Source organism: Syngnathus leptorhynchus, chromosome 9 (assembly GCF_054491065.1).
Source record: "Syngnathus leptorhynchus isolate UIUO chromosome 9, UIUO_Slep, whole genome shotgun sequence".
Classification (NCBI taxonomy): Eukaryota; Metazoa; Chordata; class Actinopteri; order Syngnathiformes; family Syngnathidae; genus Syngnathus; species Syngnathus leptorhynchus.
Genome location: NC_141203.1, coordinates 10,010,589 through 10,024,647, shown reverse-complemented (window position 1 = coordinate 10,024,647; position 14,059 = coordinate 10,010,589). Strand labels below are relative to the sequence as shown.

At 41.3% G+C, this 14,059-nt stretch overlaps 2 protein-coding genes across 3 annotated transcripts; one reads left to right on the top strand and one right to left on the bottom strand.

Annotated features, from left to right (window-relative positions):
• Positions 1-408: 408 nt before the first annotated feature.
• Positions 409-4,820, top strand: dnajb2 (DnaJ heat shock protein family (Hsp40) member B2). Of its 2 annotated transcripts, XM_085919950.1 has the most exons (11): positions 412-660; positions 1,385-1,481; positions 1,642-1,751; positions 1,835-1,888; positions 2,036-2,149; positions 2,414-2,485; positions 2,565-2,688; positions 2,861-2,931; positions 3,018-3,308; positions 4,247-4,320; positions 4,397-4,820. In XM_085919950.1, exons 2-10 carry the CDS (start codon positions 1,417-1,419, stop codon positions 4,273-4,275), a joined length of 930 nt encoding a protein of 309 aa, XP_085776076.1. In that variant the 5' UTR covers positions 412-660; positions 1,385-1,416; the 3' UTR covers positions 4,276-4,320; positions 4,397-4,820. The 2 variants fall into 2 exon arrangements, with proteins under 2 accessions (XP_085776075.1, XP_085776076.1); XM_085919949.1 differs by lacking the exons at positions 4,247-4,320; positions 4,397-4,820 and having other exon boundaries at positions 409-660; positions 3,018-4,143.
• Positions 4,821-4,829: 9 nt separating this feature from the next.
• On the bottom strand, positions 4,830-11,609 carry ptprna (protein tyrosine phosphatase receptor type Na). The gene is made up of 22 exons (XM_085920761.1): positions 11,465-11,609; positions 11,292-11,397; positions 11,014-11,140; positions 10,731-10,923; positions 10,518-10,664; positions 10,321-10,449; positions 10,135-10,169; positions 9,669-9,931; positions 9,487-9,573; positions 9,318-9,397; positions 9,125-9,189; positions 8,398-8,607; positions 7,943-8,203; positions 7,724-7,871; positions 7,532-7,605; positions 7,324-7,401; positions 7,127-7,246; positions 6,855-7,021; positions 6,132-6,185; positions 5,935-5,999; positions 5,561-5,634; positions 4,830-5,473 (listed from the first exon to the last, which is right to left on the bottom strand). Exons 1-22 carry the CDS (start codon positions 11,607-11,609, stop codon positions 5,402-5,404), a joined length of 2,700 nt encoding a protein of 899 aa, XP_085776887.1. The 3' UTR covers positions 4,830-5,401.
• Between the last annotated feature and the right edge of the window lie 2,450 nt (positions 11,610-14,059).

Below are 14,059 nucleotides of genomic sequence, written 5' to 3'. Positions count from 1 at the left end.
TGCTGGAATTACACGGTACAACACTTAGGTGACGAGGCACACAGTTGAATTTCCTCATTGGTGTGTTTTTGTCTTTTTTTTATTTTTTATTTTGATGTATTTTTTTTGTTTAGCCATTAAAATATATTCTAACCCCAGCCACGGTTTTCTGTTTACCGTGAGGTCAATTTAATTCCACAGGCAGTCGTTAAGAAGACTTATGTTGCATTGAGGACAGGTCAAATGTGGGATATTTTGAGAATTCTGTTGACAGGACTGATTGTGATACTATAGGTTACCAAATTGTTCATACCAATACGTAATTACCATTCAGTAATTCTTTTATTCTGTTCTTTTGTTTTTAATTCACCCGTATTAATATACATCCAATAAGACTGCCTTCTTTACGAGTCACAATGAACGCAGCATTTAGGGGCGTGTCAAATGACGTCTTTAAACTCCAGCATGTTCTCGACGCTCTATTTCTTCTCTCAGCTGATTGTGACGTAATATTCAACAACAACGAGTCTAACTGGGCTGGAGAACCGCAAGTTTTATTACCCGTGGAGTGAAGCCCGCGACAGCTCTCTGCTGCGGCGAAACACACCAGCAAGAAGAGACTGTTATAGAAACACTGCGATCGCTGTCAACAACCGCCTCATCTTCTGTCAAACTCACAAGGTAGGTCAGGTTACACGCTTAGTTTATTATTTGTCCCTCACTCTAGTTCATGTGTGTCTCCAAACACTCACGGGACAACGAAAAGAAGATCTAAGTCTCAATGAGGCAAAATGTACAGGTTGGTTTAACACCGGTGCCTGTGAGTGCGATGCCATTGCTCCCGAAATACACTTCTTGCAGGTCCCAGGGGCCTCACGGCTGCATGCGGGGCTTTTGCATCAATTTGGAAACCCCCCAGACCCCCCCCCGGACACTTGTGGCAATCCACCAGTAAGATGGCATGACAGCCTGAGTGGGCTAAAATAGTCAAACGATAGCTCAACTTGCAATGTATTCAATGTATTGCATTGATAATTATTTATATTCATATGACTGTAGTGTAGTATGTATAGCCATTACGGTGACTAAAAAGCTGAATAGTGGTTCCTACATTGCTTGCATGAAAAGATCTATGTAAAGTAGATTCCCCGCAAAAAAAATTTTTATCTTATTTTTTTATGTAAGGAACTATGTTGAAGTGAGTTGGGAAGCTTCTGCCATTGAAACAAACCTACAAAAAATCTTCAAAACATTGCTGGCAATGTGTTTTATGTATTCCTTCTTCTTTCCTTCAGTACAAGTGATAAAAATAAACAAGTCAGTTTACAAATTATTCACCTACTTTTGCTTTCTGCAGCTCTATTTTATGGAAGAAATTTGGCCTATCAAAATGTTTTCTTCCCAGGAGAGTGTTGGAGAGTGGTGACAGGAGGCGTCATGGTGGATTACTACAACATCTTGGGAGTATCCAAAACAGCCTCTCAGGATGATATCAAGAAGGCGTCAGTATTGCTTTCTTCCCAAATTTGCTCATTATATATTTTTTGTAATTTTCTGATACTTGTAATGTTAAGATGTGTACTACGGTTAAAACATTTAGTACAGGTTTCCTTTGGTGTCAGAATGCCCTCATCTGTTTTTCATATTTTTCTATGAACTCAGCTACAGGAAACTGGCACTTAAATGGCATCCTGACAAAAATCCAGACAATAAAGAGGAAGCAGAAAAGAAGTTTAAAGAAGTCGCCGAGGCATATGAAGTTCTCTCTGACCGTAAGTCTTGTTGACTTGTAATGCCATGTCATCTGTGAGGCTTAAAATGTGATAACATTTTTTGCTGATATTGTTTTGTACAGAGAATAAACGCGGTGCTTACGACAGATATGGAAGTGAAGGTTTGAGACACTCAGGTACAGAAAAAAAATCTTGTTGCCTACCTTATATCTGCTCTCCTTTTTGATTTCCATTCCCCCCCCCCCCCCCCCCCCCCCCCATCTCACAGTGTACCTTCCACTCGTGTTTTCTATTAAAATGTTAATTATCTCTCTCCCTTCCAGGCTCATCCTCAAACTTCTCTTCAGATTTCCCAGGATTCGCCTTCACATTCCGCAGTCCAGAGGAGGTTTTCAGGGAGTTTTTTGGTGGCCAGGATCCTTTCGCCAGCTTCTTTGGTGAATAAGTTTGCTAATTAGAATAACTGGTTGCTTACATGTTGCCCTTAAATGTTTCATTGCAAAAACTAGATGAGACTTTGTACATGAAATTGAAATGAAGAATTTGTTTTTTTAATGAATAATCAGTACAGCATGTATTTAATATACACACAAATAAGATAAGGTATTAAAACATTCTGGATCATTTGCTGATGATTCAAATAACAACAAAATCACCAAAACAGAAAAAACAAATGAATCTGCTTCTCTACTTTCCTTTAGATGACTTATCATTTGGGGGTTCGACCTCCCGCCTGGGGCCTAACCGTTTTTTTTCGTTCCCTTCAGCTGGAGGTAAACTCATAGTGACTATACATAAGAATTGACATGATCTAAAATTGTAATTGAATTCATTCGTGTTTTTCTTCTGCAGGTGAATTTGCATCTTTTCCATCCATGGGTGGTTTTCATGACCTGGGAGGTATGGGAGGGGGCAATTTTAAATCTGTGTCTACTTCTACCCGCATCATAAATGGCAAGCGCACAACCACCAAGAAGTAAGCGCCTTCCTTTGTGATTATTTCAGAATTGCACATTTTGCAATCACAGTTTCTTTAAAAAGATGTTCACGGCACAAAAACTTCAAATCCAATTTGTAGTATACTTAGAATAATGCAGCATTTTTTTTCATACACTGAAATCATTTTTTATCCGCGTTCTCTGATTTAGGATTAAAGAGAACGGGCAAGAAAGAACAGAGATCGAAGAAGATGGCGTGTTAAAGACTGTGCTGATTAATGGTTAGCTCAATTGTGCACGTTTTGTGCTGAAAATATTCATCGAGTGTACGGGGAGAACTTAACATCATTTTTTTTCCCTCCCTTAGGCGTGCAGGATGAAATGGCTCTGGCACTGGAGCTGAGTCGACGAGAGGGACAGCCTCACCAACCGAATCCCTCAATCGAAAACCGGTTGCGTCACGAAACCGGCAGAACTCGGCCCAGCCCGTTTTCGGCAGGCACGCACCGTTCGTTCAGCGCCGCCCCTTTCTACCGTTACGGAGAAGTCGCTGCGAGTGACCAAGAAGAGGACGATGAAGATCTCCAGATGGCGTTGGCGTGCAGCTTGTCAGAAATGGAAGCCCAGCAGAGAGCAGCTGCTCCCGACGTCATATCAGGTGCCGGGGGCGGGGTCAGAGATGTGATTGACACAAGTGCTGAGCACAGAGGGAGCACGGTTGTTGAGACACATTATCCAAACACAGACACTAGCGACAATGTTGTTGCGGTCCATAGAGGGGGTGCGCTTAGAAAGGATTCGGGGTCTGGTGATGTCGCGTCGCAAGAAATTAGTGACAGCGAAATGAAGCAGAAAAAGACGGTGTGTCTGTGCGTCGTGTGTTAATGCGCCTTGGCTTTTCATTGAATTGAATCGCATTTATGCCCGAACATACTGAGCCCTATAAACATCATCATCTAAAAGTGGACCGCAGAACATTCTCTGTTAATACACGTCTGGTTTTAAAAAGAGTCCAACAATGTGTTGCCATTCACATGTGCTTAGTTTCAGCAGAACGCATCCAATAATTTTAATCATGGATGCACAAAGCAACCCTATCTTTGCAAATGTGCCAAATCTTGTGTGACAAAAAAACCCCAAAACAGCCTAATAGTATACTTGAAAGAGTTCGAAGCCTTATTCCAAAGTTGAGAATTTTGCTCTCAAGTGCTATCAACAAGCAAGAAGTATTTTTTCATTGCTTACTTTATTTATTTAACGCTGCCACACGACCAGTACTAAAGAATTTTTGCAATGCACCTCAAGTCATAAAAAGTATTTCTTTTTTGTATGTCTGCTTTATTGTCATTTATACTTCACATTGTTTAAAACACAATAACAAATAAAAAGGAGATGGCGCCAGTTGATTTGTTTTGTGTACTAATATTTGTTGCGCTCTGACCCGCAGCAGTAATCCAATTCCATATTGAGTATTTGAAACAACATGAAAGGCATAAACAGAAAAGTGCTACAAAAACTGTCAAGTCAGGTTTTATTGCCTCTTAACACTTATCCTATTGGGAAGTTGTTTTTAAAATCTCTTACTTGCTGTTGCAGACTCAGATTTTAAGGCCTTCACCAGCTAACCCGATTGCCTCAAACTGCGCTGTGACCATGCCCCTCATCTTCCGGTAAAGTGTCAAATTTCCATTTTATATCTCATTAATTTTAATTTATAAACCACACATTTTATTTCTGCTTTTACAGATCAAAGTTCAATGTCTCATGATGCATTTGTCTCCCCTGCCCAACGAGACTTCTACATGATGAATGACACTTACGCCTGAGGTGTGCTTCGTGTGTATGACTGTGAATGAGCATAGCTACTCCACACTGGCCGGAAAATGACTGGAAAATTAATAATCTCTGGATTAATCAATTTTGTTCATGCTACGTTGTCAATACTGGACAATAATGTACAGGATAAAAGATGGAAGAACAACTAATGTAACCATTTGAAATCTTTTAACATATAAGGTAAAGCAAGGAAATAAAGTGTTTCCTTCTGATGTTGAGTGTCTTGGACATCTCTTAATGATTGCGCAATGCGTAGGTTTGAGGAAAAAGACCAAAATTGAGTCCAGCCCGCCCCTGCGAAAATCGAGCCCGCTGTGTACAAAAACACAATTGTAATCTGTATTTATTTTTGCTGCATCACATCACAAATTTATTTACTCATTAAGTCAAAAATACATTTTTTATAGATATTTTATCTGCCTGCTACATGAAATAAATACAATCATCGGAGAGAGTTTTACATTAATCACATAGCTTCACGGAAATTAAACAATTTACACCGAAGATGATTGAGAGAAACATGATGGTGTGCACTTTGTTTTAAGTACATAAATAAGACATGAATGTAGACGATTGTGAAGTCAAAGCCAAGCCTCACGATAAAAAACATCTAAAATTGAAACAAGACAGTCGCATACAGTATTCTGGTCCACAGAAATTCAGAATTCACACAGGCACTGTCGTTCTTGTCTTCTGACTGCCCATACTTACCATATTCACATATGGTCAAAATAAAAAATAAAAAAAATTAAAACATTTGATAAAATAATTTATTATTAAATTAAACACTTTTAATGATTGAACTTCTTGAGTCCCATGATATGTGATCGTTCCGTTCCGCTGGCCGATGTGGCTGTCTTACAATATTTTTGGGTCTTGGTGTGTGTGTGTGTGTGTGTCAGTCGGTGCCGCTGTTCATTGCGGCAAGGCTTTCAAGATGGCATTCACCTCCTCAGCAACGGCTGTCAGTGCAAATTCAAATTGGTCCTGCGTGGGAGAAGCGAGGATAAGAGGAGTGATTAGAAAAACACGGAACAAGTTGAACTCAATTATTTGCAAACACATAATTGGTACCTTGGTTTTAACCAAGCCGGGTCTCTGGTCTCTGACGTGTTCCAGTGTGGCAGCAATATCAATCTCCTTAACTCCTAAAGACAAGATCAGCCAAAATTTTCGAATCAAGGAATTTATTGTGTTTTGAAAAGTGACACAAATCATGTCTGATTTACGAGTTAGGTGAAATTTCAGCAGGGTAAAAACAAAATAGTGGCAATTGGCAAATGTCTTTTGTTGTGAAATAGTTGTCCCCGTGTGGCTTCATGACTAAGATTGAGCTGTATAATATATTAAATTTTGTCATTATTCTACCAGCCGCCATTTTAAGCTTCCTGTGATCTCTTCACTCTAATCCAAATATGCGCATGTAGGTGCAAGCAAAGCAAACTCACCTTTGGCCATGCGGTTCAGCACCATGTCAATGAGAATGTAAGTGCCAGTTCTGCCGGTCCCATCGCTGTGTTTGCGGCACAGCAAAAGAAAGGTCAGAGTACGCATAACAACCCCCTTTTATTTTGCATAAATTGATTGGTCGCATCCTGTAATTCTGACATTATATAAGGTCGTGTATTCAATTTTTTTTTTTTACCTGCAGTGAATGATAATAGGGCAGGAGCGACCTCTGTAGCATTTATTCACCTTCCTGAAAAGCATCAAAGAGAGGAAATAGAAGGAAAAAAAAATAGAGCAAAAGCCAGACACAACAAGAGTGCATTACTGACCTCTTTCACTGGACATATTGTAATAGAGTGAAGTGTTTTGAGAAGGAGATTTATGACTGCAGCCACAGTTACTTGTGGCACGTGGTTGAATTAGAAGCAATTAGAAAGCGGAGCAACAAGAGGAATGAAATGAATAATGTAGTCAAGGATGACAAGATGAGATTTATGAGGTGGTGGAGGCGGTAAAATGGCGGGAAGCCCCGGATTCACTGTCCCTCTTGCAGTAGCCAGTCACACCTGCCAATGCTCATTTTTGTGACTATGCAACTGGAGCCAGAGTACTAGCTGCAAACCGCAAAAATGACACTGGGAGATGTTCGAGTACAAACCTGCACATCTATAGATGTGCACTGGAGTAGAGGGAAAGAGAGGAGGAGCAGTGAATGAACACAAAATGGAGAAACGGCAATGAGGGTGTGTCGCTAGTTTGATGAGTTTTGTGGTAAATATTGATGAAACGTGATAGGAAGGTAGGAGAAATGTGACGTTAAAGGCAAAAATGGTGATAAGTGACCATCCAACTGGAAAATATTTTCTTTTCCAGGTTGTGTAAACACAACGTGCGCATTTGTCTCGGCGTGTTTTCACACCTGCGGAAGTCAAGCAGGGGCCGCGTTGAGGTGGGGATTCCGTCCGCCGGCCAGCTCAGCAGGTGAAATTGCGTTAGGGTTCTCGTCTCTTGCGTCTGGACATTCTTCAAGTAGAAGCTACGCACCAGGAAATCCTTGCACCAGATATGCTCAGACACCAAGTTCACCTAAGAGGAGAAAGAAGGTCATCAAAGTCGATACGTACAAATCGCTCTAAAATTTGTCAGTACCATCATTGGTCACCAGGGGGAAACATAACATCTCAACCTTACCTCATAGATATGGTAGAGTGACGAACCCTCATCTGGCCAGTATCTTTCGCTCTGTTTCTGTCCGTCCTCCGCCAGAGCGGACATCATTACGATCACCGTGCAGCCATTCTCCCAAACCATCTGAAGTGGAGTCAGAACATGCACGTATTGTATACGGCTCTACACACATCCAATAATGATTTGTGAAATATATGTACCTGCCAAAAATCTGCCACTGTGTGAGGCAGAGGTCCCTGAGTGGCGATATAGGCTGGCTGGCGAGGGTCATGATCAAACTATCGGTCCAAATGAAGAAAAGAAGAAAATTGTAAGTCTGACAAGCCAAATTTCAGTTCAGATCTGGTAATGAATTTCTCATTGGGAAATTAGATTTGGCTATCGTACATTATGTCAAAAATGACTTACAATGAAGCTGGCATTGATGTAATCTTGTTTTCTGGGGTTCGCCTCCCTTTTCAGCTTCACTCGTGAGTGATCGTCTGCCGAGAAAAAGGTGAGACTGATCAAGAATGAATTTTGATGGATAAACCTGATTGGGACATGAAAGTGATAGTGTGGTGAAGAACAACAAGAATCATCAACACTACTTGAACTGACATGGGAGCGATTCAGCCTGTCTGTTCTTGGCCATGTTGTTGAGAGTTTGAGCCGCGGCCACTGAACTGGGGTCGGCCTGGTAGGAGCAAAGCGCCTCCCACTCCTTCTGAAGGCGGTCCTTGTTACGAAGATGGTCCTCCATATAGGCCTGATGGGAAGATGCAGAACATAAGCACAAAGTTTTCACGGCTATTGCCTGTGATTGTGTGTCCGGCATACCAGAATCATGTGACCGGTGGAGATGTCCATATTAGACTGGGCAGGCTCCTCACTCCAGGATGGAGTCGAGCTGTGGGTGGAGGACGGGCTGTGCTGCGGGCCATCGCTGAATTGCGAGGAAACGCTACTCACACGGGACGTATCCGTTCCCCGTCGCCCGCCGGCGCTGGCTGCCGTACCCGCCCCGCCACTGCTCGCAGCGCCCACGCAGTCCTGACGGGACAGAGATGATTTGGATGCCATGTGCTGTCGACATAACTCCTGAATATGCGATAGAGACAAAGGGAGAAGTGGACCGGTGATTTAAAACAGCTTGATAGCCAGCTATGGTCCATTCAGCCACTATTTTTTTTTTTCCATTACTAGTATAAAAGAACAGTAGTGGAACTATATCAGCGCAAATGACCGAAATCTGAGGAAATGAAACGAGCGTCTGAAGGTCAAGAACGCCTCACCTGATAATCAAAGTGTGTTTCGACACCTCCCTCTGGCCCCAGACCAAGTTTTCCATTGGTCACTTGGTAAGCATAATGTCTGAGGCAAGCGATGGCCACAGCCAGTATCAACACTCCTCCAACCACTGCCATGGAAACCAGTGTGATGACCGTCCCACTGGAGCCTTGGGAAACCCTGGTTACCTGCGGGAGACCCTGTGCATTTGTCCTCTGGAAAAACACACACATTCTGTTAATGTACAGTACATAATGTACCTACAGTTTTACAACATGATCACCTCCCACACTGCTGTGCTTGCACACCAACCTGACATTCATATTAAAAAGCCCTTTTGTTTGATAATCCATTATTTAAGAAAAAAAAATATCCCTGGTGATGATTCATGCAGGCAGTCAGTGCGGAACAAGGGAATAGGTTAATGACACCTGTTGTCATAGTACCTCGGATCTGGGCGCCACATTGGGGGAGAGGAAACAAAGCACCATGGCAACAAGTGAAATGGTGCCGTGTGAGCTGTGTTGTCATTCGTTCACTCGGGAACATTCAGTGAGTATGGGAAAAAAAAAATGTAACAGGCAGAAATATGTATTACCGCTCTTAATTGTATTTAAATTAAGTCTAATGAGATCCAATTCGTCATCTAAATTCAAAATACTGCTTTGGTACCTAAACCTGAATTTACAGTATTTGTCGAGCACTGTATGCATGTGTGTGTCTATCCTGTACCTCTCCCACACCCGTCTGTAGAATCTTCAGGCTTGTCTCAGATTCCAAGAAATTCTTTTCAGACACTATAGTAAGAAACAAAAAATAGTAAGAAAAAAAAAAAGAAACCTTGGTAAGCATCACTTTGAATATGCGTAAATCCAACTTGCGTGGGTGCAAAGCTGCATGGGTATGTTTGTTTTCCTAGTCTCACCGGCTTTATCCGCCACCTCTGCAGCTGTCACATTGTGCTCATTCTGGCGGATACGAAATGTCAGTGCCGGTCCCACCACGCTAGTGGCGCAAAACACACGTGCATTTCAAAAGATGTTTGCATTTATTGTATGATATATTTGCAAGCAATACCCCAAAACACATCCTACCTTATATTGATGAAGCTGCTAGTTGTCAGGTGCATTTTCTCAGCCAGTAGCTCCACAAGCTTCACGCCATCATACAAACTCAGGGGGCTGGACAAGAGATTATTCATTATGCTCTTTCTAATCATCATTTAAATATTTTTTTTGCCAGCAGAATGAAATGCTTTAGAACATCTTCTTCTGACCTCTGGTTGGTGACAATGTAGCCATACTCCTCTTTGGCTCCCGTAGCCTCAACTTGTGGCATTCCCTCTTTCTCCAAACCTGCTCCCACTCCAGGAGCAACCAGTGGCATTTGGGAGGCGGACGAAAGGGGGCTCGTGCTCTTCGTCATGGGTGTGGTTACAGCTGACACAGGTTGGGGGGCCTGAGGGTCCTTAGGTGCAACGGGGAAAGAACCAAGCTTCTCTGGCTTACTGGACATGGTGTCCGTTTTTAACAGCTGCATCTATTTAGAAGAAAGACAAGGGAAGGGTGACTACCACAAATCAACACACGGTCAATTTGGGGGGGTTGAGACTTTTGCAACTGGACATACTACTGGATATTTAACCTTTTTTTCCTAATTTTCCTAATTCTCTGCTCCTAAATTAGGTAACCAACAACTACTGTCCATCAAAGACCAGAAACAAGTTTCCTGCAAATCCTTACCTCCTTGAGAGTGGCAAGGTCCTTCTCATTTTTATCTGTGTAGAGAAAAAGACACAAAACAAGCAAATCTTATTCAACTCAAATTTCAGGTATCTAGAGGACAGTAAAACAGATTACTTGCTTTTTTTTAATTATTTTTTTATCAATATTGTCTAATTAGCTCTGGTATTTAGTCGTATGTAATACCTTGTGTCTTGTCTTTGGCTTGCAGCAGTTGCAGTATGAGGGCTAATTTGTAGAGCTGCTCTTGGCTGAGCTCTTTCGGGTCAACTCCGTACTTCTGAAGGACGCCTGACATTTTTTGCAGCAAGCCATCTAACAAAGCTTAAATCAGAATCACAAATATCCAAAACATCTAGACATGCGTTGCTGGTTTTCCTTACCATTGTTTCCTGACTGGGTGCTATAAACCTGAGAGGCCTTATTTTGGAACGGCGGTTGCCTGTTTGTAGATCCAAGTCTCTCTAAAGTATAATCTTCTGTATAGTCCACTGGTATCTCCATTTGAAAGTCATCATAGTAAGGCAGGCCTGAGAATGTGTAATGATATGAAATCATTGTATCGAGATGCGTGACAATATCAGTGATGTCTTTACCCGCAGATGCCAAGGAGGTTGACCCACGATGGCGATAAGAGGATGGTGCAGAAGCCAAATAGACGGACAGCGCCTCCTGAAGAAGTTGCCTATCTCGCTCTCGCTCTTTCTGATTGGCCTGCAACCATGCGGAAGGGCGGGCGTAGCCTGCTCCTCCAATAAGAGATCTCTCTGCTTCTTCTTGGTGCCTGTGCTGCCATTGGGAAAGATATTTATTAGCAGGTACTTCTGGTGTTTTTCATTGTAAAGGATTTTGCGGGCTTTCAATGAAAAAAAGTTGAACCTGTTGGTATGTGTAAGGGTTGATGGAGGCTGCCTGCATTTGCGACCGAGGAGGCTCGACAATCATGTAACCTGCATAATTGCCAGCAGGTGCTGCAGACCCTGGCTTGGAGATCTGCTGCTTGGACCTTGCAACCAAAAAAAAAAAAAAACCCAAAAGGATTAAGATGGACACGGAGTGGTGGATTACAGATAAGATCTGAACTGCAGCGGAGGGAGGATTGAAGGGATTGATCGGACACCTCCGCTTGACTTTTGCTCTGATGGGTGAAAACTTACGGAACATGCGAGGAAGCGTTCAGTTTGGATGATTGAGTGGTGTGAGGAACTCTCTTCAGTTCTTTTGATAAAATATACTGCGTGATGTCATCCTGCCAGGAAAGACCTATATGTGTACACAAAGTAAGTACAGTTTAGCCATAAGAAATTGTTATTCATTTGTCCAAATTTACCTTGTAGCATGAGTTGTTTCAGGACTTCTTGCATTCTCTTCAGCACAGGAACCGTCACTTGGTACTGGACCCGGTCCTGCTTGGAACTGCGACACTGACCGAACAGCCCATCTGGTGAGCAAAATGTTGTTTTGTACATATTCATGGCAAATCACCCCCACCCCCCCGCCAATCCCCACCTTGTACTAACTTGGAGTATGAAATATGCAAAGCTTTCCTGATGCGACCTTTCTATCCAGTGTGGCCACGTTAGCACTTAACAATGACTCATACAACTGAAGTACAGCCCACACATTTTATCCTGATTGCTACAGTAGCCTCAACAATGGCCTTTCACTGTCGCCAATCATTCTTTTCAGCATTTTCTTCTTACCTCATGGCAACAACATTACCGACGATTTACATAGACATTATTCTTCACATTTGAATCAAAATCCTGTTCAATTATAATATAATATAATATAATATAATATAATATAATATAATATAATATAATAATTTATTAGCAAATAATGACTAAAAAAACAACAACTTTCAGACTGTAATATGAGAGACTGACCAAAACCGAGGGGATATTTTTCTGGCGCAGAGATGACTCACTGCAGTCTTTCGGTACGCCCTCTAAATCTGACACAAAACCCGCCTGCTATGGTGACACGGTGAATTGTTAAAGTGAGCAGATTAAAGGGGATTAATGTGTTTTTTTTAGCTTCTAATTATGCATCAAAGAGAACAGTCTTTTTTTTCCCCAACCCTGAATGGTTTTGCCTAAATTCTATTTTCTTAGACCTGAGGTTTGAATTTAACCTGCAGAGCAGACAGTAAATTAAAAAAGTCAATTTGTAATATAGAATAAATAGTACCATATAATACATTTTGATGGAATATGTGCTAGTTTCTTTATTTGGTAAATTTAAAAATAAAATGTACAATATCCATCTTTCAGACACAAATGAAGCCGTACACAAGGACCAAATTGCTTTGCTACTAACGTTTAGCGTTGCTTTTCCGAGGCCACAGATTATCTTCCAGTTTACAAAGCCGTTATTTAAATTGTCTGTAGCCTGTAATATTGGTACTGGAAAACTGCTCTTTTAGTAGTTCTTTTGTAATTGGGGAAACAACTCCAAACGGGGCATTTTAACATTATGCTCCAATCATTCACTGTTTACATGGATAATAGAATAAATTTGTAGAGTCAAGGTAGATGCCTATTTAGCCAAACACGATCTGGCAGCTGCTAATGTTTATTATCTGCTAGTCAATGTGAAACCTGCATTACATTACATTCTCTCTCTCTCTCCCTCTCTCTTTTCATTTGAGAAATAAATGTACTAGTCCATTTTCATTCTGGAGTTCATGTGCAGACGCATTTTATATTCTGCGCTACGGCGATGCTATGTGCGTAAATGCAATTTTAACCAAGAAGCACCTAAGCCTGTGTCAGTGACTCATCACTGTATTAGCACAACAACTGTGGGGGTGTCGACCTCAACGTGATGTCAGTGTTGCCATGGAGACAGCAGAGGAGGGAGGTGGGGCTTCGATAAAGCTAATGAAACCAAGATGGGAACGTCACAGTGGGAATCAGACACATAGGCATGGCATGAGGGGGGGGAAAAAATCCTTGACTTGATTTGCAAGTCAAATCAATGGTAAATTTTGTTGCTGAGGCTTTTTTGTCAATGCAACCACCAGGACATCAGAATTGATTACTATGAGTGTGTGTGTCTTACCATCTGAGCAAAACTGATCCCTGGAGCACAGTTTTCTCTCAAACAGGCAACCTGATGCAGAGGAAAACAAATAAGGCCCACAGGTAAAATGTGTGAATTCAACAAAGTCCGACAGGGTGGTGGCTTTACACAAATGCACCGTGATGGAAACAAAACAATCAGGTACAATATTCACCCAAGTGGTTACCATTCATAAATCCGTTTTCAAGATCAATTATTCTCACTAGAATCATGGGTGTGTTAAAAGTTTACTCATCCAAGTAGCAACTGCTGCAGGGGTACTGTAAAACAATGTCTTACTTTAATCAATGGTACAATTACAGAATTTCCACCATTTGATTGTGATTTTTAATTTGTTAATATTTTCTGTTGTTTCTCATCAGGTTTCAAGGGGATGATATTTTGGTTTTATGTGAATGAGCAGGTGTTTGGTTTGAGATAGGACGCAAGCGCTTCAGGTAATGTACCGTTATCACTGCCTGCCGGCTTGCCTTTTTGATTTGCAGCTTTCTGCTCTCCATTTGTACGTGAGAGACAATCAAAATCACATCAAAGTCAACACCAAGCATGTTTTTTTTCAAAGGATGAATTATGAATGAATTGTAACATTTGAATTCCTGTCATCAGCTTTGAGTGACAGTGTTGAAAAATGTCATTAGAAATTAAGTTAAAAATAATGGCACCCTCTGAAAAGATGAGCACCTTTCATGTTAGTTAATAAAGTATGCAGAATATTAGAAACATTCATTACATTCATTATGATGCAGCACAGTTCCAAAATTCTTATTCAGACTTGTTGACTATATGTGAATCCTAATATTTTAGCAAAATAAATCCAAATAAGTACAGTAAATTGTAT